The sequence below is a fragment of the Rhipicephalus microplus genome, chromosome X (genome assembly GCF_043290135.1).
Source record: "Rhipicephalus microplus isolate Deutch F79 chromosome X, USDA_Rmic, whole genome shotgun sequence".
NCBI classification, from domain to species: Eukaryota; Metazoa; Arthropoda; class Arachnida; order Ixodida; family Ixodidae; genus Rhipicephalus; species Rhipicephalus microplus.
The window spans coordinates 35,971,113-35,995,076 of record NC_134710.1 but is presented as its reverse complement, the minus strand read 5'-3'; the positions used below and the strand labels follow the sequence as shown (position 1 = coordinate 35,995,076).

The 23,964-nt window shown below is 47.9% G+C and overlaps 2 protein-coding genes across 4 annotated transcripts in view; both read right to left on the bottom strand.

The window, feature by feature from the left end:
* LOC119176610 (cyclin-dependent kinase 14) overlaps positions 1-23,964 on the bottom strand; it is a 153,372-nt gene that overhangs the window by 75,131 nt on the left and 54,277 nt on the right. The gene's annotated exons all lie outside the window — the stretch shown is intronic.
* Positions 8,000-12,199, bottom strand: LOC119175801 (mitochondrial sodium/calcium exchanger protein). The gene has a single exon (XM_037426781.2). The coding sequence runs from the start codon at positions 11,845-11,847 to the stop codon at positions 10,033-10,035; it is 1,815 nt and encodes a 604-aa protein (XP_037282678.1). The 5' UTR covers positions 11,848-12,199; the 3' UTR covers positions 8,000-10,032.

Genomic DNA, 23,964 nt, shown 5'->3' with positions numbered 1-23,964 from the left:
GCCACCGCATGCCGCGCTCTCGCCTCCGGAGTAGCAGCTCATTGTGGGCGTTGCCGGTTTGCAGCTGCTTCGCGGGCTCATTGCCTTTCGCGGGTGAGAGCACGTTCACGTTCCTTTTCATCCATGGCAGAAAGAGGATGTGTGGTCCCGATTGCGTTTATTCTCCATCGTCGTCAGCGTCATCTTCATCGTCACCGTGAGCACGGACAGCGCACAACAACGAACAAGTATAGATCCAAAAGATGCTGCACCCTTAAAACCATCATGGGAAGCGTTGACCCTGTATGCGAAAAAATTCGGCAGATGCCACGTGCCTTGGCAATCGACGTTATGCGAAGCATGCGGATGGAAGGTGACCACGTTGTAATTTTTTTATTGAGCGACACATTAAGAAATCCCGCTAAATGTATGTACGAATCTCGCACGCACAGGCATACGTTGAAGAATTGCAGATGTTTATATAAACAGTTCTTTGCACTTGCGCAACGATGCCGACAGGAACATGAGTATTCGCAACACCAGAAGCGATACGCTGATATGAAGCGCTGGTGCGCTGGCGAGGCTCTGCGGTAGAATGCTTGATTGCCACGCAGAATGATTGGGTTCGATTGCTGCTGGGACCCTGACATTTATTCTTCGCATTCTTTTCGCTGGGTCAGCGCTGCCGATGTCAGGTTTTTCTTAGCACTCACGCGTCAAAAATTGCCCATGTCGTTTACTCCAACCAGACATCATCTACCACGCGTCCTGTCCTTTCAGGTGTACCTCAGGGTACGGTGCTCGGTCCCCTTCTATTTTTAATTTATGTTAACGACCTACCTAGCAATATATCGTCCCAAATCCGTCTATTCGCTGACGATTGCGTGATTTATCGTCCTATTAACTGCCCTAATGACTCCCAGATCCTTCAAAATGATCTAATAACTATAGAAACCTGGTGCAGAAAATGGCTCATGACTTTGAACATTAGGAAAACCTCCGTCATCTCTTTTGATCGCAGGAAATCTCACCCGGCTACTTCATACTTTTTTTCTGGTTGCGAAATATCCCTGGTGAATTCCTACAAATATTTAGGTATAAACATTACGCCAGATCTTACTTGGTCCTCCCACATAAACATTTCTAACGAAGCAAACAAAGTCCTTGGTTACCTAAGAAGAAATTTACGACTTGCTCCCCCTTCTGTTAAACTTTTAGTATATCAAACACTAGTCCGTCCGAAGCTTGAATACGCTTGCGCCGTCTGGGATCCCCACCAACCTAATCTGTCCAAAATAGAGCATCTTGGTTTATATATTCCGATTACTCGCGCCACACAAGCGTTACTAACTTAAAAGATTAAAGCACATCTTCCCAGCCTTGAACTGCGACGCAAAGTCGCTAGATTAGCTCTTTTTCATAAATTTTTTCACTCACTGTCCGACGCATCTGTTATCATGCCCGCGCATCGCATATCTTCCCGCACTAACCACAACAACCCAGTTTACCCTGCGCATGCCCGTACAACTGCTCACCTTCGGTCATTCTTCGTTCAGACAGCGAAGGATTGGAATGACCTTCCGTCCCACGTCGTGCGCCACTCCAGCCCCATTCTTTTCAAAGCGCACATGGAAGAAACCCTGTATTGCCCACCCCTCATGTAACACCCCTCCCTGGGGTTTTTGAGGTATAATAAATAAATAAAATAAATAAATAAATATGCATTCTCGTCGTTCCTGGGTGGATACTAAGCGTCAATCACCTGTGGCACATACCCGCATACCAGCGGCACATACCCAGCAGCGGGTATGTGACTGTATGGCGGGAAGTGTTTGACGACGCACGTACGCGACGGGATTGCGACACTATTCACGTCTTGACCAGCGCGTGTTGACAGACAGACAGACAGACAGACAGACGCACGGACGGACAGACAGACAGACAGACAGACAGACAGACAGACAGACAGACAGACAGATGCCAAAAGTGCTTGCAGCACGCAAATAAATGGTTCACGTTTAATAATAAATGTTACGGCCCAAGACAAAATCGAAGCCAAGCATTCTGCGTGGAAATAAAGTATTCTACCACAGCCACACCAGGTCTCGGGCACGCTTTGGAAAAAGAACCTATGCATGTTGGTGAAACGTCAACGGTGGCTGCCCACCTAATTTTATAAACATTACGTATATACAGCAACGATACAGGCCTGACGCCGGGTCACAATCAATTGTAGTCAAGAGCCGTCCACTGAAGTTGGTTTGCTCTTGACGCAACTGTAAACTGGTTATATAAAACAGGCAACTGTTCAACATGCATGTGTGAGCGTTAAGCATTTGTACGTACGTTTAGCGACATTTTGTAACGTTTTGAGCAATAATATTACACCACCGTCACTTTTCGTATACGCATGTTTCGCGTGACATCGATTCCTAAGGTAAATGGGATCTGCCGAATTTTTCACTCTATATAGCCACAATTATTCGTTACAAAACACTACAACAGCAAACACTTTTATACTAAGTACTAATGTAATTTTATACTAGGAGTGTTAAAGGACTAGGATTGTACTAATAGATATGCTTTGTATACACTGCGGCGGTATGTTGAACGAACCAGTAAAAGGCCCACGTATTAAAACATATGTAGCCTTCCCATCAGACTCTCGAAAAATTACGCTTTTACGAATAACTTTCAGCGCCGAATGTTAAACAACTGCCTTCATTGAAAGCAGTGCTTCTTTTTAGAGCGCAGGTCTTGAGCACCCACGTTCCTGCGTTGAGCGTCCGACAGAGCGAACGAGGACGAAAGAGAGACTGCCCCAAGGAGTGTCCCACCACGAGAGCCGCTGTGTCCGCAATGCCTGCTCGCGCACAGCAGGCTTGGGAATAGGCGGGCGTCGGTCGACTGTGTGCCTGTGTGGTGGAAGGCTATGGCGGACACTTCGGGGCTCTTTATATATTAGAGTACGGCGCAGCGTTTGCCTCAGCCAGCGGGGAAGTTGTCGACGCAAAGTTCACCACGGTGATGCGAAAACCGAGCACTCGCGCCGCGCAGCTTTGCACTGACGCATTTGCCCAAGTTATCGTCACAAAATCAAAATACCGAAACAAATAATAATAATAATAATAATAATAATAATAATAATAATAATAATAATAATAATAATAATAATAATAATGTAAAGCTTAACCTCTCAAAACCACCATATATGATTACGAGAGACGCCGTAGTGGAGTGCTCCGGAAATTTAGACCACCTGGGGTTCTTTAACGTGCACCCAAATCTGAGCACACGGGCCTACAACATTTCCGCCTCCATCGGAAATGCAGCCGCCGCAGCCGGGATTCGATCCCGCGGCCTGCACCGGCATAACCATGGACTGGACCACCGTGACGGTTGACTCGGGCTCGCCGTATTGGAGCACTCTAAATATTTTAGATCACCTGGGTTCCTTTAATGGAGCCGCGGCCACGTCTGTGAGTGCGAGGAGCCGGTTTTTGTTTTCGCTCTGCGGGCCGAAACCTCGAGGCAGTTTCGGGCTCCGAAGTGCGGAATCGGAAGCATGTGTGGCCTAGCTGTCAGGCCGACCACACCAGAACACGAAACTGCCTCGAGTTTTCGCCCCTCGGAGCGAAAAAACCGGCTCCTCGCATGCACAGACGTGGCCGCGGCTGTACACGGGTCTTCAGCATTAGGCTTCCGCCAGAATGCTATACCGCCGCGTCCGCGGGATCAAACTGGTATTTGGGTTCATTCGGCGCGGCGTATATATGATGCGCTGAATAAGTGTCTTCACACGCCCCGCTAGAATTTCAGAAAAAAAAAAACTATTTTTAGGAGTAAAGGGGATGCAATAAACAAGCCAGAGAAGGAAAAAAAAAATCACGCGGCGGTATACAATAAAGTGCTCCTGTGGTATGCAGCGTATAGGAAACAGAGGCATGAGTTTCACCGATTTGTCAGCTATAAAGCGGGACCTGAAAGGTCCTTATTGGCCTGACGCATCAACAGGCGCAATGAGTACGAAAGAACACAAAAAGCGTAAACTTTGCAAAGCCGCTCGAAGACGCTACTTCGAAACCTCCCATCGCACAATCAGTGCCGCCTGCTGACACACAAAGCTTGCGTGACATCCCGTTAGCTACGAGTCTACGGTAAAAGTAAATGCGAGAAAGCTGAAGTGGAGCTTCCTATATTTTTTTTCCTCATAGCCGACAGTGAACAGTTCGAATGTATTCGCGATAAAGATTGAGAGCGGGGGAGGGGGGGTAACAGTACACGGAATTTGCTATATAAAGCGCTAAAACGAGCGGACGACGAAAAAGGGAGATGGGACAGGCGCTTGTCTAGTCTGCTCCCTCTTCACTCAGAACCCACGCCCTGTAACTGCAGAATACTCCAGTGACTTGAACAAAGTAGCTGATAAAGCGTTCCAGCGAGAAACGCAATCAAAAGGTATACCTCGAAACGTCACGATCCGGGGGCGTGTAGTGCCCCATTGTTCTAAGGACAAAAACAAGAATCTCTCTCAGCCGATATAACCACTCGAGTGGCTTATCGTATACGCCCAACGAAAACATTGGAAACGACGCAGCCAGCACAAAGGACTCGCTGAAGTAGCGGAAAGTGGCGGGTACGGCCAGCACGTGATGTGTACACACACAGAGAGAGTGGGAGAGATCGTTTCAAGCTGAGTGAGCTCGATGGGCACTATCGATGCGCCCCAACGCCAAGGCTGGCGCTAGGGGAAGCTGCTTTCTGACTACACGAGGAGGGAGCACGTCGAGATTATCGCTGGCGTTGCGCGCAATTAGCCACGCTTTACAATGCCTAATCGGAAGCTCCCTTTGAGCTTCAAGCGAGGCACAGAAATACCACGACATTCCCATAGCTTTCAAACGCGGCCGATACGAGAGATGACGACGTCGACATGCTCCGGAACAAGCACACTCGAGCAGAAGGACCACTTTGGATTTGATATTAAACCGGGGCACCCTCTGCCGCTTTTGAAGGCATTTCAGTACCACAGCGAGTATATTCTAACGAAAAAAGCACGCACTATAGCCGCAGAAATGAATCGCCTTGGAAAGTTCGGTGAAAGTTGATCCGACCAGGAGGCAAAAAGAAAGCTGCTTCGCGCAGCCGCTAACAGCGTCAAACAACGAGTGCTCGCCTGTACGGAAGACACGGTCTTTACGATTGTGCGTTACAGCCATGGTCCCCAATCGGTGCACGCTTACCAGCCGCGGAAGCTCAGCGGAAGGTGTCACACTGCTGAGCTCGAGACTGCGGCTTCGATTCTCGCGGGCACGACAGGTGGATTTAAAAGGGAGCAAAATACCAAAACACCCGTATACTCACACTTAAGCACACATTAAGGAAATCCAGGGGATCAATATCAATTCACAATCCCCAAGATCTATTTCTTGAACCCTTTTTTTTTTCAAGTGTCTTACAGTAAGTTCCCTAAGTGCATAATACCATAACAGTGCTTAACTAGCGAGTCATCCAAGAAATCATACATGGTATTTAGTGCCGTGGCAATAACGGAAACATCAAAATTAAATAAAAATACAACTTTCAAATGAGGCACCCATAATCTAGGCACTTTTACGCCATCAAACATGAGGTATAATGAACTGCTGTTCCAGTTTTTTTTTTTACCTAACACCCTTTTGCGCACTGAGGTACTATATACTAGAACGTCCCTGCTTTGCTGCACACTTCATCTCTGAACATGTGAGAATTCTAGGAAAGTGGGCAAAATTCATGCCGTAATGTACTTAAAAGCGAAATTTGTTAGGTTTGATGGAAGTCTGCGGCACCTGACAGAGCTGGCTCGAAGAAATTAAGAAATTCGCTCAATGATAATCTCGCTTAACTGATGGTTCGGGAATACCCCCCCCCCCCCCCCCCCGGCCGGATGAAACGGGCGCCAACAAGAATATCAAACTTGTCCCACAGTCGTGCCCGCACATAGTGCAGCGAACCCCGGTATAGAATAGATTTTGAGAAACAGCCTATACAACACACCCTAAAAATGGTGCCTGCGGCGAAGCCAGTTGCTTGAGAAAGTCCACCCATTCGCTTGCCCTTCTCCAATTGGCCAGGATCGCGTTTGCGTAAGCAAACAAGCCGTTAGCACCAATCACGCGACAGAACGAAAAGGCTTGCTTCGCTAAATATTCATATATCGGCTCAGAAATCCACATGGAACGCCAAAAGATACCACCTTATCGAATCATTTGGTTTTAATAGCCTTCAACTTTTAACGAAGACCAAAAGAGAAAAAAAAAAGACAGCAGAGGTCAGACGCCTGATTAGGATAACGGGATGCATTGCAGATTTAGCCGGCGGATGAGCCTGACGGGTCTGCAGTGCCTCACAAGTCACGCCACAAGCAGAAATGACACAGACGAAATGCTTGCGACACGATTCGTTGGCACTCTGCCACGTCATGGTCATGCGCGGACTGAATCGCTGACGCCGTCTCATCCTGCGATTATTGGTGTAATTTCTTTGACGTGCGAGTAGATCCAAGTACGCGTTTTTTTTTCATTTTGCCCCCTTCAAACTGCGCCCGTCATGGTCGAGGATTCGAAGAACAACCATGACTCGTACTTTGTAACATCCAATTTCAAGTACACAAATCAATCACGCTGCTCAAAATCAGCAGAAGAATAAAATGAAACATCCAAGAAATACTGCACCAAAAATCCATTCCCACCACTCGAAAACTCAGTAGAGTGAAAAAAAAAAGAACACGCACTACAGATATAAGAGACATTTTACCATAGACATCGCTAACGTTAACAAGGCAGCGCATCAACGCACGTGCGACCTGCAGGTCTATATACAGCATACCGATGGGCCAACATCAGCCGGTATAACGCAACGATTCCTCTCCAATGCCATCCGTTTTCACACATCGGCAATGGTCAGATCAGTGCTCGATATGATATCAAAGAAACAGGATCGCAAAAGAATCGTTACGGTACACCGGCTCTGGAGAGAGGCAAACAGGTGCTTCTAATTGATTGATTGATTGATTTGTGGGGTTTAACGTGCCAAAACTACCATATGACTATGAGAGACGCCGCAGTGGAGGGCTCCGGAAGTTTAGACCACCTGGGGTTCTTTAACGTGCACCCAAATCTGAGCACACGGACGTACAACATTTTCGTCTCTATCGGAAATGCAGCCGCCGCAGCCGGGATAAGATCCCGCGACCTGCGGGTCAGCAGCCGAGTAGACCACCGCGGCGGGGAACTGTTCGCTAAACAAAGACGGCAGCAATGGACTCGCTTCTGTTGACGTCGGACGCGCGTACCAAGTGGCGATTGAAGCAGGTGTCGAACAGACGGGAAATACCGAGTCTAGTGAACAGCGCAAAAGGCCTTGGACCTTGCCCTCTCCGATTAGGCGTGTGCGACGAGTACAACGGGGGGCGGCGGAGGAAAGCCGCCGAGGTCGCTATTGTTCGCACGATGTCGAACAAAGGGAGAATCATTACACACGTGACTAACAACGTGCCTGCCACCTGAACACTACAGGAGGCACGACTGTGCATCCAAGATGGACGCAATTGATATCACTGCACCGATAGAGACGGTGTGTAGGAAGGTACACATTCCGGTAAGAGGGCTATTCGGCGCGTTTCGGTTGCCTTTCCGTTCATGTTTCTATGAAAGCAGGGTAGCGGTAACATACTATAATAAGTAACGAAATGTCGGATGACCTTGGGAAAATAAATGTGCTCAAAATTGTAAATAAGGCAAGCAAGCTCGTTGCATTGATAGAGGCTGCTTAATCGCGCCTTACAACGCCTGCTGTGTTGTTAGTACAATATTATAATGGGAGCTTTAGGAGCAAGTTTCTCAGTAATATTCTCGGAGACGCGTTTTATCACTAAACTTGTTCAGCTTATGTAAGAGCACGAAGTGGAATAGGCAGACGATAACAAAAGTGTTGTTTTTCGATACTGAAGCAGAAAAACCAATTGAATAGAGGCATGCGCTGTTACTTGCTATAAGACTTTATGGTACTTTCTGGATAAAATAAATAAATAAATAAAAATACAGCAATCTAACAAGATGATTAATCAAGTCGGCAAGCAGCGAACGCAACCAGTCGCGATATGCAATTTTCTCGCTTAAGAAGTGACGTTTCCGTTAGTCTAAGTTTTGGGTGTTGGAGAAGTTCAAAAGCTAACACGGTGCGAGGCAAAAACAACGCGGTGCCTGGATTAACCGCAGGCAACAATTGAAGCCTGTAGCGCGGAGGTCACGAATATGCGTTGGTATTTTTTTTTCTTCTTCACGAAACTCTCTGCTTCACGTAAGTGCGACTGTATACAGTATACGTCACGAAAGAGGTGCAAACGAGTCACGTCCTTCAATTCGCTGCCACTTTCAATAAGAGGCTCATCAACGGTCTAAGACACCGATTCAGTTTAAGAACATACTATAACAACAACATGCGATTACGTTATCTGAACTGAACGTGCTATCAGCGTCGAATGAAACTCGAACAGTGGCAAGCCTTCGCGACAGTGTAGTTCAGTTATCAGCGTTGACAGGCGCGCGCGCATGCTGTTCAGCAGCTCTGCGCGTGCCTGTCCGCGGTGATATAGCCGGACGGCACGCACTATACCATCGCGAAGGCCTGCCGCTGTTCGGGTTTCATTTGACGCTGATAGTACAACAAAGCAGACAATGACCATGACATTACAGAAGCTTTAGCGAACTGATGAAACTTCGCCGAGTCACACGTGGTTGGGCGTGGCCTTGAGGAATGCGTATTCGTGTCTCACTGGAATGGCCAGCATTGCGGCACCCAACCTTTCTCTCTTTCCTTTCTACTTTTATCCCCCCCCCCCCCCAAATGTAAGGTAGGCAACCAAGACAAAGCTTGGTTAACCTCCCTGGCGTTCCTCACCATTTCTCTCCATCTTTAGCAGACTGCAACACTGTGCGAAAGACCGGTACTTAAATGACGCGAATGAGCAGCTCTTCGATTGATTGATTTGATTTGATTTGTTGGGTTTAACGTCCCAAAACCACCATATGATGGCCGCTGTGATAGGTTAGAGCATCGAACGCGTTATTCGAATGAGCAGCTCTTCACGGATGAAGGTAAAGCGTGTAAACGCGGACACAGGAGAACAAGCCAACACAAACGACGGCATTTGTGTTGTCTGCAGGGTTCTCTTGTCTCCGGGTTCGCGAGATTTTTCGCGCCCAAAAAATCATCTTTAACTAGCTTAACTAGCTCAACTATCAGCCGTTCTGGGCAGCTCTGTTACAAGAAATGAGAGTGGAAGTATAACAGATCCGCGCCCCTCCCACCACCTACCTTTTCCTTACCAAGGAAAGGAAAGATTACACGAATGGGCGAACAGCCCTGAAATAAGGTTTCCTGAAATATGGTTCACCTCGGTGCTTCGGTAGGCCACGATCATCGACAATAGAATATGCTCGTACCATCCAGCGACATCGCGGCCGTATTTTATAGTCGCGAATTCCGCCTAGGCGACCGCAGACGAGACATGCATCCTTATCAGCAGCTATATAAAAATGTATTAACGCAGTGAACTCTATAAATACCTCTAACACTCCACGAGATAGAATGACACATAACGCGCGAGCTGTGGCCCACCCTTACACTCCCAGCCCACAAAATCCATCAATGAGAAAATGACAAGTTGCGACGAGGCGTCTCGGACAGCATTCTTCCAGCATAGTCAAATAATTATGGGAGCAGGTTGGAGGCACGTCCTACCATGACAGCCGAAGGTCATGACACCTGTCACTGGTTCACCTCACTCGGTGGACAGCGCCGTCTCGGGGCAGTACACAGTCAGTTGAAGTGTAGTACGTACAAAGTGCGCAGGCACATGCAGCCACGACAACATGGGAGAACAAGAGGTGGCAGGATTACGCCATGACAGAGGATATAAAGTTCCAGGGCGACGCCGAATGGTTTGTTTCTCGAAAAGAGCAGTCGCCGATGCGGGGCAAGGGTCACTGCGTGCAGTTCCGACGCCACGGACTAGACGTACGTGGTCTCAACGGTCACTGCCGCTGCCAAGAAGAGCGCGTACAAGGCAAGAAGGGACGCTCCGTGGAGGCGGCTGGACTGGTACCGGCAGAACAACGTGGCGTACAGGGACAGCAACAGCGAAGCAACAACACCCCCATAGAGGGTTGACACGAGGGGCGTGAGTTCCAGCGGAAGCCGAGTGCTGAAGCCCAGTGGTGCCAGTTCGACAGTGTACGGAAGACCAACGCCCATTAGCAGGTTGAGAAGCGGCCCGCCAAAGCATGCCGCCATGGCCATACTCGGATAGCCCTGACGCGCCACGGCCACGTTGGTCACGAAGTCTCCGAGACTGTTACCCCACGCTAGCACGGTAAGACCCAAAATGGCGTCACTAACGCCCGCTACCAGTCCCAAGGTGCGCAAGAGGTCGAGCAGTGTATTGGCCACGCCATAGATCCATAGCACAGACAGAATAAAACCCGCGTAGCCGAAGGCAGAATGGTAGCACGGTGCGCTCTCGAAGCTGGAGCTGAACCACACAAGCATAGCAGCAATGCCGCCTATGAGCAGGGCTAGCACCCAGGAGGGAATTTTGTCGGCTACGTAGTCGTCGGCACGGCCGAGAACGACTACCACGAACAAAGGCGAGGTCACGCAATGCAAGGCGTTCAGGGGTCGGCACCAGTTGTTCTTAGCGTTCTCGTAGTCCACGACAGGTACTGTGAGCACGAGAACGAACCGCACAGGAAACGTGACAATATCGTATATCTTCCCAGCGACACCTCGCTCGACCCACTCTTCAGGGTCCCAAGGCACCAGCTGTGATAGGAACTCGGCCCAAGGGCGCATTTCTTGTCCGCCCGCGGAAGACTCGGTGCCGCCGAGAAGGGGAGTCTTCTCACTCGTCACAGCGGGCTCGAGAGGCGGTTGCGAGCACTGAGAGATGCGGCGCTCCATCGATGCCTCGTGCGAAGCTTGCATGAATGCCGCGATGGCATGCTCGTGGTGTCGGTGGAGGCTGCCCGTAGAACTTCGCCGTCGTCGGGCATCACCAACGCTGCCGTTGCTCGCCGTGCTGCTGACCGAAGACCTCCGCTCTTGCACCCATTCGGGTGAAACCGGAGGCATGAGCAGGTGACTAGTGGTCTGATATTCCACGGGCACTTCCAAAACTACTTTTGCAGCACTGTCCGAAAGAGAAGGAACCTCCTCGGGGTGTGCCTGCTTCCAAAAGTGGGCGGCAAGCACGACCACAATGTAGGCGCAATACAGGCCAAGGTAGCCGACGGCTTGGCCCAGAGTTACGCCACCGTCATAGAACAAGTAGAAGGTCCAAAAAGACGCGGCCAAGTAGAAGACTGTGTCGCGCAGAAACGAGTCCGGTTCCAGCTCGAAGCGGCACAGCAAGAACACGGTGCCGGCCACCACGGCGGTGACGAACATGCCAGCGCCAAGCAGCTCGCCGATGACGAGCGCGGGCCGCGACTGTTCGATGCCGGCAAGGGAGGAGATTATGTCGGGTGCCCCGTTGCCGAAGGCGAGCAGCGTGACGCCCGCCACGCTCTCCGAGAGGCGTAGCGTGCGCGACATGACGACGAGTGCCGGGCACAGGAAGTCGTCAGCCGTCATGCCGAGCACCAGAAAAAGCAGGGCGATCCAAAGCACCTCGGCGCCGATAGGAAGGTAGGGCGCGAGCGGACCGCAGTAGGCGAAAGTGGTATACTCGAACCACGATTCGTCCGCATGACAGTCGGCAGTGTTCCGAACGAAGGCGCACTGCAACGCCGTGGTGTTGAGATTGTGCACCCTCTCGCAGACGGCCATCACTCCGGCCCGCCGTGGGCTATGGAGCTTTCGAGGAGAGGGAGTCTAGAGCAGTCGACGCTGGCCAACTTTATCGGAGGGGCCGATTAGCCGTCGCGAGACATGCCGCCAGCGCGCGCGGCGATTCTGCCACAGCTGCCGCCTGGAGAAACGACGGTGCGATGCGGAATCCACGACACAGGCCGAAACGCCGCAGGCCAGTTGTTGCTGCGTCGCCACCAGCTGAAGCCACACATCCTATAGTGTCGCAGCGGGACCTCTAAGCAGATAACGTTGAAATCACACAACGACAATGGGAATAACGTTTGAGGAGGAAGCGCAGGATAACCACGCACTCGAAGAGATACCGCCGGCAGACGTTTACAAACACCGAAGAGGCACCGCAAAATAAGCCCGATAACTACGGTTTATATCAATTGGCAAAAACGCCGGCTGAACGACGAAATGTAAAAATGAATGTACGCCTGCTATATGAAATAAAATGTGCCAGTGGACTGCAGGTATGGAGAGAGCTATCTATAGTGAAGTTACAAAGCCTGCAGCTTATGCTGGGAATGGGCCCAGGCCACGGACCCAGCAAGTAAAAAGAAAAGACGGATGCAAAGACGTCCTTTCCTGTCAACAATATCCCTATTTTACACGGAGCTCGACATGCTTCAGGATCGCTGTGGCCAAGTCTGGTCATCACTTGGTGCAAACTATAGCTGCATTCATCCGTGCGCAGTCGAAGGCTCATTATGCCCAGCACTTGTTAATCAAAAAGCTGGAACCATAGGCTCTGGATGCCAGCGTCATCTTTACGAACGGTGCACAAGAGACCCCAACCACAACCGGGAAAACAAACATGTTCCAGACAAAGCTGTTCGGTTCCAGCTTGAACGAATGTTTCAGGAGGCCATAGAGGTACAAGGCAAGCGGCGAAAAAACGATAAGAGCAAGAAAGAGAGACACGAGCATTTTGCAGAGATACGTTAAGCCCGAATCAATGCAGCCACCGGATCCCATTGACAAGATGAGCGAGCCGTCGCTCTGTCCACTAACCAAGCGCGAAAAGCAGGAAAAAGAATTACCTACAGAAACAGGCGTCGCTACGAATGCCGGCCAAAAGTACCGGATATGCGTCTGCCACGCCGTCGCATCTACCATGCGATGCGATCGCACGTGCAAAAAACCTGGTACAAGATTGAACTTCCAACGGAAACAAGCAACCTGACGAACGGAGCGACCAGCAGCAAAACACGAAGCATGCAACGAAGTTCTCTGAAGTGACAAAGAAACACGAGGCCCAAATTCATTGTCACACACTTCGGGTGAGGCGTCGCAGATCTAATAAAGGCGGTGAAACAGACTCGTAGGCTTCCACTTTTATATGTATACGTGTAGGCCTGCGATGCCTGGAAGGCCTTGAAGTGGTGTGTTTCAAATCTTCGACCCGTGCGGGGTTGCACGTGTAGTGCTGTTTCAGTGTGACTGACGTACTTAGAGAGCAGACAAGGACCTTTGATCAAACAATGTAATTAAAACAAGGGCAACGGCGAGAGTTCACAAAATTATATAAGAGGAAAAGCACAAGTATTTACGACGAAAAGAACAGCTACAGAACAAACCATGGCCTAAAAGAACATTACAAAAGGTACAAGTAGACATGACGCGGAATGTTACTGGACATGTTGGAAACTGAAGAAACAGAGAAAATTATAAGAAAGGTCGGTCTCTCACTTCTGAGCTTCTCGTGCGACACAGCGCACACTAAAACAATACTTAAAAGCTGAGTATAAAATAAATTATAAGGATTGAAGAAGGAAAGACAGGGAGGTTAGCCAGTTCTCAGACCGGCTGGCTGAATTATAAAAAGTTACGTATACGAACCAGACCAGCTCGTGGTGTACGTAGGTGAGTTGACGGGGTGCCACTGAAGGTCTCAAATGAAGGTCACACTCCGTGTCCGTACTTGACGCACCAATAGTCCCCCCCCCCCTCCCGAAAAAAATTTCTGGCTACGCGTCTGCCTGTACTTTTCACCGGTTCACCGTCATCAACTGCTGAAGCATTCTGAAGCAGTTAAATTCTCTTCGGGGCTCACGCATCCCCCTTGAGATCATTTTCCCCCAACAAATACGTGCCCCCTTCCGCTGCAAGTGTAGGGAAGACGCGGCGGCGCCGTTTTCAAGTAGCTAGTGGACGGAAGCTTCTTTCCTCCTTTCGGGCACGCCGGCGGGAACGCCCCACGTTTGTGACAGTCGCATTCACACGAGATGTAGTAACACGCTCCTATTGTGCTCCGAGTACGGTTAGGTCGAGAAACTTCTATTCGTGTCCGGTCGTTAGGTCAACGGTGTAGGGAAACATAAGACAACGTTCTCTCTCTCTCTCTCTCTCTCTCTCTCTCTCTCTCTCTCTATATATATATATATATATATATATATATATATATATATATATATATATATATATATATATATATATATTGACACGTGTCTACACGTGGACGATAACGATGATGGGGAATTTAGTGGGCACGAGGTAGTGGGCCCCTAGCTGCTCTCGAGGCCGAAGAAGACGATCTTGTGGCTCAGCTGTTGAGGACACGCTGATTACGTCGTCCCAAGGTGTATGTGTGTTTTATTCGCGTTGAACCGCGACAATATATATACACCTTAAATGGGTTTATTTACACTACGTGAGGCTTTACTACTGATCACCCCCCCCCCCCCTCACACACACACACACACATAACCACACAACATCAATTAACAGCGCAGCTTATCTCTACCTCCACTGCACCGATTGCTGTGCACGGATAAGACATACAAGCGCGAGTCGATCAGAATTTGTTCTACTTATATGACATGTATATCGTAAGCATTCCAATTACGCCCGGCAATACAGTCCATGCATACGGCGCATAAACCTTTAGTTGCTTTCGTACTCGTATTATCACTTTACTGGGGAATCAGTCCTCAGAAGAATAGCAAGACCGCCGAGTCGGGACGAGAGAGAAAAAAAAAATAGGGGACCCTAAAGCTTCGCCTTGAAGAGTTGAACGCGCATGTGATTTCCTGTTCCTAGCGCGTACTTCAAACACTTAATGCGTGAAACGTTTTCCAACTTGCTAGGCCTTGGCCTTAAAGAAATAGGCGCAGTAGCGTTTGTCTCTCTTGTAGTGGGTGTCTGTCTTTAAACCACGGAGCCATTATGACAATCGCATATTCTGGCACCCGCTGGCAATGATCGCTTGTACCGCGCATTATTACTGCAACATTTCATGCTGCATTGTGAAGCCTGTATACAGGACACGTGCGATTGTAAAGCATGAAAGCTACTTCCACTACATTTCCAAGCAGAGGAAGTTCTTTTCACTGTTTTCACAAGCAAAGGCGTGGTCGTGTGGTAGAATATCCGCTTGCCACACCCGGGTTCGATCGCCACTCTGACCGAGGATTTTCATAATTCATTTTAATCGCGGAATTCTCGATTTTCGGTCACACTTATGATGATTTTTTGCTCCCAATAACCGACGCCGGAATTTCTGCGAAACAGGCTCTTCAACGCCATCGAATTAAAAATCAAGGCAGCAGTACACCTGTCTGATAAAAAAAAACAAAAAAACACTTGAAACGGCTGTGGTGAAGCTTGCACAAAACATGAGGTCCGAAACGCCGCATAATAGACAGTTTTCGTATGCCACTCTTTGATCAACCTTCAAATTAGCCCCGAAAAAAAAGTACACCTCGATGATGTCTTCAAGGTTACTGAGCTGAATTTCCGCTCGAGAGAAAAGCAAAAGCAAGTAATGGACGTCTCTTACAGCAATTTAGTATGTATGGTTGCAGCCACCATAACTGTAGCATGCGAATAATAATAAAGGACGCGTGACCAGAAACGGAGGACTCCCATCATGAACTGAAGCTTTCACGTAACAGGCGGTCAGCTGTGTTTGATAATAAAATAAAAAAAACTTCTTGCCAACAAACGGCCGCTTTATAGCATCAAGTTCTTCATAAGCAAGCGTGCAAACACGCACAGAAACGAGCACTCGAGCATACGCAAACAAAAATTCATTTCAGCCAGACTTTTTCAACATACGAAAACAGCGTCTTTAAGATAAATTCCTCGATATACTGCACGAAAGATGCGTACAAATTCAAAGAATATCGTCACTGTGTGAAATTCAGAAAGTAAATTCAGAAACTGCTACGAAGCCAAAAGAACAGCTTCACTTGCCCGCAAGATGAGTTGTTTTTTGAACTGCTAATCCGAGAACTTGCGAGTATTTTTTGTTGTTGTTTCAGAACATGTGACTTAACCATAAGTTTGTGTGCGTGCGTGCGTGTGTGTGTGTGATAAGGAGAGAAGGTATCCAATCCACCTATTCAATGTTCATGCATGTTTATGCGTGTGCATATAGATATGCAGATCGCGAAAATTTTGAGGGTTTGAGCCCACCGAAGCCATTTCTGGCTACCCCAATGATTCCAATACATAAATGAGCTCTATAAAAGAACGCAAAATGGGCGGCTATAGCGAAAAATTCATATTTGAAAAAAGCACGAAAAAAAAAACAAAAACCAAGGAACGAAGGTAGCAGGAGAACACCCCACTGAAGTTTATTCGATAACGTGGAAAAACATACACACAGATTAAAAAAAGCATAATTAAAGAACCAAGAAACCACAGAATGAGTATGCATATGACAAATACAAAAAAGAAAACCCGAAGAGTATTCTACCTCGCGGCTTGATGGCTTCGATTTCTGGAGACTTCCGATATCGGTTCGAGTCCTCTATAACCCTTGAGCTACCTGCAGCTCTCCTCGTCACATGCATGTTGCGGTGTTTATCTTACAGGCCGCCGACTAAGGCACTCTTCAAGTACGGATCCGCTCGCTCGAGAACTGTAAAAAAATGGCATTGCGCTTTCGTGTATATCAAGTCTATCTACTGAAAATCCTATCCTCATTCTGTTAGTGCCAGTTTTAAAAGCCACAGGGTTCCCTGTTAGGCTCTGTTTGCGAGAAGCTTGTCAGACGGACGAAATCTGTTGTACCATACAGTGCCTCACGATGAGAAGGCGGAAAAAGGGAAGGTCACTGTTGTGCCTCACCTCAGCCAGTTAAAAAAAGATGCGAAGCGCTCCGGCATCGACGCTTTCAGAGCACCTAACAAGCTCTAGCTGTGGAAAGGAAGATGATGCCGTGTAGTTCACTCATATGTCCTGCCGTGTCATCGGAGCGGAGCGTATAAACTTACGGACAACGTGCAAACGCTCCTACATAGGTGAAACTGGGCGAAATCTTGATATGCTCCTGCGTGAGCACGAAAGGTCTCCGAGGACTCAAGTCGTGGCACCAACCTGGTCAGGCATGTGGGTGCCAGCCTTGTTTACAGAAACGTCTACTTTGTTTTCAAACCGAGATCAGAGGACTCGCGAAATCATTGGAGCCGCCTATAAGGCGAAAGTTGTCCTTTAGTGACGCTATATGCACAGGATTTCCCAGTTATCAGGCAGCATGATTTAAAGAACGAGGAACCGCTTTACCCAAAGCAAACCTATCATGCACATATTGTTCCCAAAATACTGTAGGCTCCACAACTATCTTTTAGTTAATGACAACTTATTAGTTATAACTATGTTTGTTTAACTCAGAAAGTACTCCCCTAATCATCAGAATGTCAATGAGGCAAATATGCGCCATTTTGAAAAGACATATGTCTGTGCGACTTTTAGCAACGTACTAATTGCCAGCTCATTTTTCCTGTTAATAAAGAAAGCCCAAGTAATATGAAAAATAACAAGTGACTGCAATCTCTCCTGCAAAAAAAAATAAAAAAATAGCGGCGCTGTCAAATAAGCTTACTGCAAGCAACCGCTTTACCTCTTTTTCGTTGCCAGAGAATTTCGCATACTGTCAACGGTACAGGTCAGGCGCCAACAACAAGTGCCGCAATTTTGCAGCCATTCGTGCCACTTTATCGTACGACACTATACATATCCATATCTTACGACCTACTGTTCTCACTGATAACGCGGCCGGAGGAACTGTTATCATTACGGCTACGTAAGATCAAAACGGGTCGTTTCTTCGCACGGAAAGTTGCAGAGCGCGATCCGTTTTATTTTCTTTCTACATTTGAACGATACTGGCAGCAGCGGCGGCTGCATTTTCGACGGAGGCGGAAATGTTGTAGACCCGTGTGCTCAGATTTGGGTGCACGTTAAAGAACTCCAGGTGGTCGAAATTTCAGCAGCCCTCCACTAGGGAGTCTCTCATAATCATATGGTGGTTTTGGGACATTAAACCTCACATATCAATCATCATTGATACTGGCTACCTCAAAGTGAGCCTATTTGAGGGCGCTGCTTTCTGAGGCGCACACGGCTGCATTTCCGATGGAGGCGGAAATGTTGTAGGCCCGTGTGCTCAGATTTGGGTGCACGTTAAAGAACCCCAGGTGGTCTAAATTTCCGGAGCCCTCCACTACGGCGTCTCTCATAATCATATAGTGGTTTTGGGACGTTAAACCCCACATATCAATCAATTCTGAGGCGCACAACCGTCTAGTCACGTGTCGTATTTCAGATTTTGCGCGCTTTCTTAATCAACAGATAATAATGAGCATGTAATTAGTACGTCGTTAAATGTGGCTCTGTCGAATATCATTTCAACATGCGTATTTCATTGATATTGATTAACTATGACGTTGATATTAACAAATATAACTATGACTAATTAATTTGTAGATACAGTATACTGGGAACAATATGCCCTAGGTTTACCTCGCGTAACGCAGTTCCTCTTTTCTGAAATCACGCTGCGTGATACCTGATGTTAATGCGATGGCCTACACGTCATTTAAGTTTTTTTTTTTTTTGTAAATATGCAAACTGATTTTGCAGTTTCTTGATTCAGTAATCTTGATTAAGTGGTTCCTGGTACATATATATTTTTCGTTGCCCTGCCTGACTCTGGCAAGAAAACGGCAGCACTCGTATTATATATATATATATATATATATATATATATATATATATATATATATATATATATATATATATATATATATATATATATATATATATATATATTTCTCACATGTAGCAGTCCATTCGCAACTTCAGAAAACACTCCATGTACAGGCAACACTGGTCGAAAAAACAAAAAAAAAATGGCTGCGCTTAACAGGGTCAACGGGGCACTTTCGCCAGTCGCTGTGCCGAAATTTCTTGATTGTGGCATCAGCTAGGGCGGTTTTTCTTGATTATGGCAGCAGCTGGGAACTTTTAATGTGTTGCGGGTCTCTTCAAAAGGTGCTAGCACTTTTGTGCCTTGCCTTCGCTTAACACTGCTACAGACACGGCCTTAAATTTTTCGAGGTAACTAACTGCTGCGACCCATGTTGCGGATTGCGTGAATCCCATTGAGTTCCGTGGTCGCGTCAAAAGATGCACATGCATGCCGCTCACTTGATTACAGAACGTAGCTGCACACGGGCCAGTGTATCTTAAGATGAATTAAACCGTAGTCTCGATTGTATTAGGAGTGCTCCTTCCTTTTCGTTCGAAGTTTCTAATGAACAAGGGCGCGCGCTTCCGAACACTCGCTTGGCCGTGTTGGCAGTACAGTTGGTATTCAAAGCAAATATAAGCACGCACACTACGCACGCTACGAATACACGGACGTGATATCGTCCCGGTGTCGTGACGTCGACGAAGGGAACAGACTGTAGGTGGAAGATGAAACAAAGCTTTACGAATGAATTTGGCAACAACACACGCACGAATATTCATACACGCACACATTACCTTCGCACACATTACCTTCGTGTGTATATGAACACAGCCAATCGAAATCCAAAATGATCAGGGGTAAGGATTACAGCAGCTTAATATGATAATGGGTAGCACTACGGCTTGCACAGAAAACAAGCATATGCGAAAAGTACAGTCACATACGTAACGCAACAAATTTCCTAAAGCGCTTGCTCATATAAACGAAGCTATACTCGGTGCTTAGAGAAGCCCGAATATGGATTCGAATGCACACACGATAAATCATGACGTACTCTGACCGAGGAGAAATACGTCGTGGCGAGCGAATTGATTAGAACAAACTACCGTAGTGTCCATCACCTTCTTTCCAATGCGCAAGTTTCTGATTTGCGCCGTTCTCCGTCGCACGTCGTCCGCATCCTTCAAAAAGTGATAGAACGACACGTTACCATCTATCCACCACGACGCAACGCATTTGCGGCACTCTTCAATGGTCTTTGGACGTCGCTTCCCCCTTCTTCGGGCTCGCGCGTGCGGCATAGCGAAAATAAAAAAACTACGCTGCCGCTTCTCAATGCGCGCAACGCGGTAACACATCGCCTTTAAAGGTTGACCCTGTTGGTGTAGTTTCAAGGCGCAGCCACTACTAGGTGGCGAGCGCTTACTTGGAGTCGCGAATGGCGATGATCATCATCATCAGCCTGACTACGTCCACTGCAGGACAAAGGCCTCTCCCATGTTCCGCCAGTTAACCCGGTCCTGTGCTTGCTGCTGCCAATTTATACCCGCAAACTTCTTAATCTGATCTGCCCACCTAACCTTCTGTCTCCCCCTAACCCGCTTCCCTTCTCTGGGAATCCAGTCAGTTACCCTTAATGACCAGCGGTTATCCTGTCTACGCGCTACATGCCCTGCCCATGTCCATTTCTTCTTCTTGATTTCAGCTATGATATCCTTAACCCCCGTTTGTTCCCTAATCCATTCTGCTCTCTTCTTGTCTCTTAATCTTTCCATTGCTCGCTGCGTCGTCCTCAATTTAAGCTGAACCCTCTTTGTAAGTCTCCAGGTTTCTGCTCCGTAGCTAAGTACCGGCAAGATACAGCTGTTTTATACCTTCCTCTTGAGGGATAGGGGCAATATACCTGCCATATTTTGAGAGTGCTTGCCAAATGTGCTCCACCTCATCCTTATTCTTCTGGTTACTTCAATCTCGTGGAATGGCAGTATTTCAAGCCATACTTGAGCTCCGATATACTCGTCACAAACATTAACTACAAGCACTCTTTGTATATGCTTCTGCTCTTCGCAGATGTTTTTTTTTACCTAAACCGGAAGTCGGTAGATGAAGTGCTGCAAAAGACCGCCACACCACCGTCGACCGTTCGCTGTGGTCACCACACGTGCTGGCGTCACGCACACGTCGGCCCATCTCGTGAAACTTCGCAGAACCTATACACGCTCGATAGACACACAACATAAAATGGTTCCCGCAACATCGATCCCTACAGTGTGTAGTAGCAGCACAACTTCTCTCAAGGTTAAGCTCGTGGCAAACTTTACACTAAAGGCCAAACTTGAAATGGCCTAAGGAACAAATCATAACAGCTACGAATGTAAAGACGATAGAAATGGTATGCAAACGCAATATGCGACGACCACGCCACCAGAGGTGCTTACGCCTGCAATGTAAGCATAACGAATGGCGGCACAAGACTGCAAAAAAAAAAAAAAAATGTAGAACGGCAATATACAGGGATACCCCTGTCCAGAATTATGCAGCGGCATATTAGCGTACACAGTGTATTTACCGAGCACGCAACCAATCGGCGAGACATCTCTGTGCGCCAAGCGGCGCTGGGACAGGTCGTGTTTCGCGCGCGGGTCGACACGCAGCGCTTTGCCGGAGGCCGTGCGGGCGTCTTTCCGTTTTCTTTTAGGAGCTGCCGCCAAAGAAGGGGAGCACGGCCGTGCAGGTCTCGGCCTTGTCGACAAAAATACCAAAGAGTGCGGCGCGAAGACGAACGCGATGCGACGAAAAGAACGCGGCTTATTTCAGGACGCCCAACGACGTATACTCGTTGCCGGGAAAAGAATTCGCCCCGTTTCGTCAAGGGTGGCGCGCGAGGGAAATCGGCGTCCGTCACGGTCGCCCCGACACAGATCGCTGTACAGCGGAGCTGGTGGACCCGACGCAAGCGCTCGTAAAACACGCCACCGAGACGACAAACTGCGGACTTGCACCGCGGTTGTCCGAAAGGCGAGAACAATCGATTGCAGTTTCGCCACGAGCTCAAACTTTTTCACGCGCGCGCACCAGTGCGCGGATCAATCGGACTCTTGAACAGCGACCGATTCCCGTATACAGTAAATTATATTTTACCGTTGAATTCACGTCATTCGAACAATTTTCCCATTTAAAAAAAAAAATCCCCGAACGAAGCACCATTGTAGCCGATACTACCACGTTTCAATTCAGCGAAATCAATGCAGAGCGTATTTCAGTTCACTAACATTTTTTATAGTACCATCCAATGCATCTCCCGCCATATTAATCACAAAGAGTGCAATTTGAGGAGTATGTCACCAGCGACTATCGCTTACATAGTTGTGCCGTTCTGCTATATACAGAAGCGATTGTCGCGAGCGCCATACCTCAGATTTGATTTGATTGATTGATATGTGGGGTTTAACGTCCCAAAACCACCATATGATTATGAGAGACGCCGTAGTGGAGGGCTCCGGAAATTTCGACCACCTGGGGTTCTTTAACGTGCCGCCATACCTCAGAAATACATAAAGAGAGCAGGAGGAAGAAATGGCCACTGTAGAGGAAGCAGCGATAATTGCAGCTAAAAAATGTATCTTGACCAACACGAGGTACTTTGCCTAGCAGAGCGTTGTGCCCGAGATGGCTAACGACCGCACGGACACAGCGACTATCGGCAACTGCAGTCCTGGAGTGCACAAGTACATCAAAAGATTACTAAACATGTTGAATTCGTATTCAAAGAAGTAGCCTCACAAATAAAGGGGTTCAAGTTTCATTCCAACAACCTATGTTTTCTTTAGCTCCTGATAACAAGTTCGAACCCAGCTATTTCAGTTCAGCGAACTTTCAAATTAACGAACTTTTAGCTGAGGTCCCTTGAAGTTCGTTCAAGTGAAGGTTCACTGTAAATCGCGCCCATCACTCTAGTCGACGACGAGGAGACGTTCGATAATTTTTGCGTTAGTTGGAGGCGCTCTAAAAGGAAAAAAAAAAAAAAACACGCGAGTGCTCACCTTCCGCCCGCGACACCAGAAAGTGTCATATACGTACAAAGCGCCCAAGTCCGAGGACGACAAATTATTAGCCATAACGGAGTGGCCGGGCCCAGGGTCCAGCACGTCGCGACATCTAACCTCCTACCCATTACAGGCTTCGGTCCAACAGCAGGCGACACCTCGGGGTTTGACCGCGAGCGAGTGGCACACGCACTTGCCGCCTGCTGAGCCGGCGCGAAGTGGCCACACGCAGAAAAACGCCCCGACAGCCCAACGCCTGCACGCCTATATACGGCATTAACCGCACCCATCCATCAAGCGGTCGCCTTTTTACTTCCCCCTCCACGTCATGTGTAAAAGATCATTTATTTTATTCATTTATACTATTCGCCCAACAGGTGGAATAAGCGTTGCGTTAAACATGATTGATTCGATTTATTCGGATGTGGGGTTTAACGTGTCAAAACCACCATACGATTATGAAACACCATAGTGGAGCGATTCGGAAATTCGGACCATTTGGGGTTCTTTAACGTGCACTCAAATTTGAGCCCACGGGCCTACAGCATTTTAGAATCCATTGAAAATGCAGCCACTGCAGCCGCGATTCAATCCCGCGACCTGCGAGTCAGCAGCCGATTATCTTTGCACTAGACCACCGCGGCGGGGCTTTACGCTAAACAATCAAAACAAGTATACAAACACGAGCCGATCATAAGTCAAACAATAAGGCACGTTTGAATGAGCCAAGCAATTATGATACAAGAATATTTGCAATCCCGCAATTTTGACGCAAAATATTGAGACATTTATTTCTGAATGGGCTGCTTGTGTACATCTGATCACATCCCTCTTGAAGTCTCCATGACTTTTTTTTTTTCTCCACAAACGTGCGACTGTTGCACCCTTGAGGAGTATAGAGAAGGAGCAAAGGAGCAACTGTAACCGTCAGGAGAGAGCAACTGTTTGTCCCTTCGCAGTTCCATCTAGAAGGGAGAAATGGCTCTCTCAAGTTAATTACTCCCCCAAAAGCACAACCTTGATACCTCTCTTTCCCTTTTACTTCTATAAGAACCTATTTTC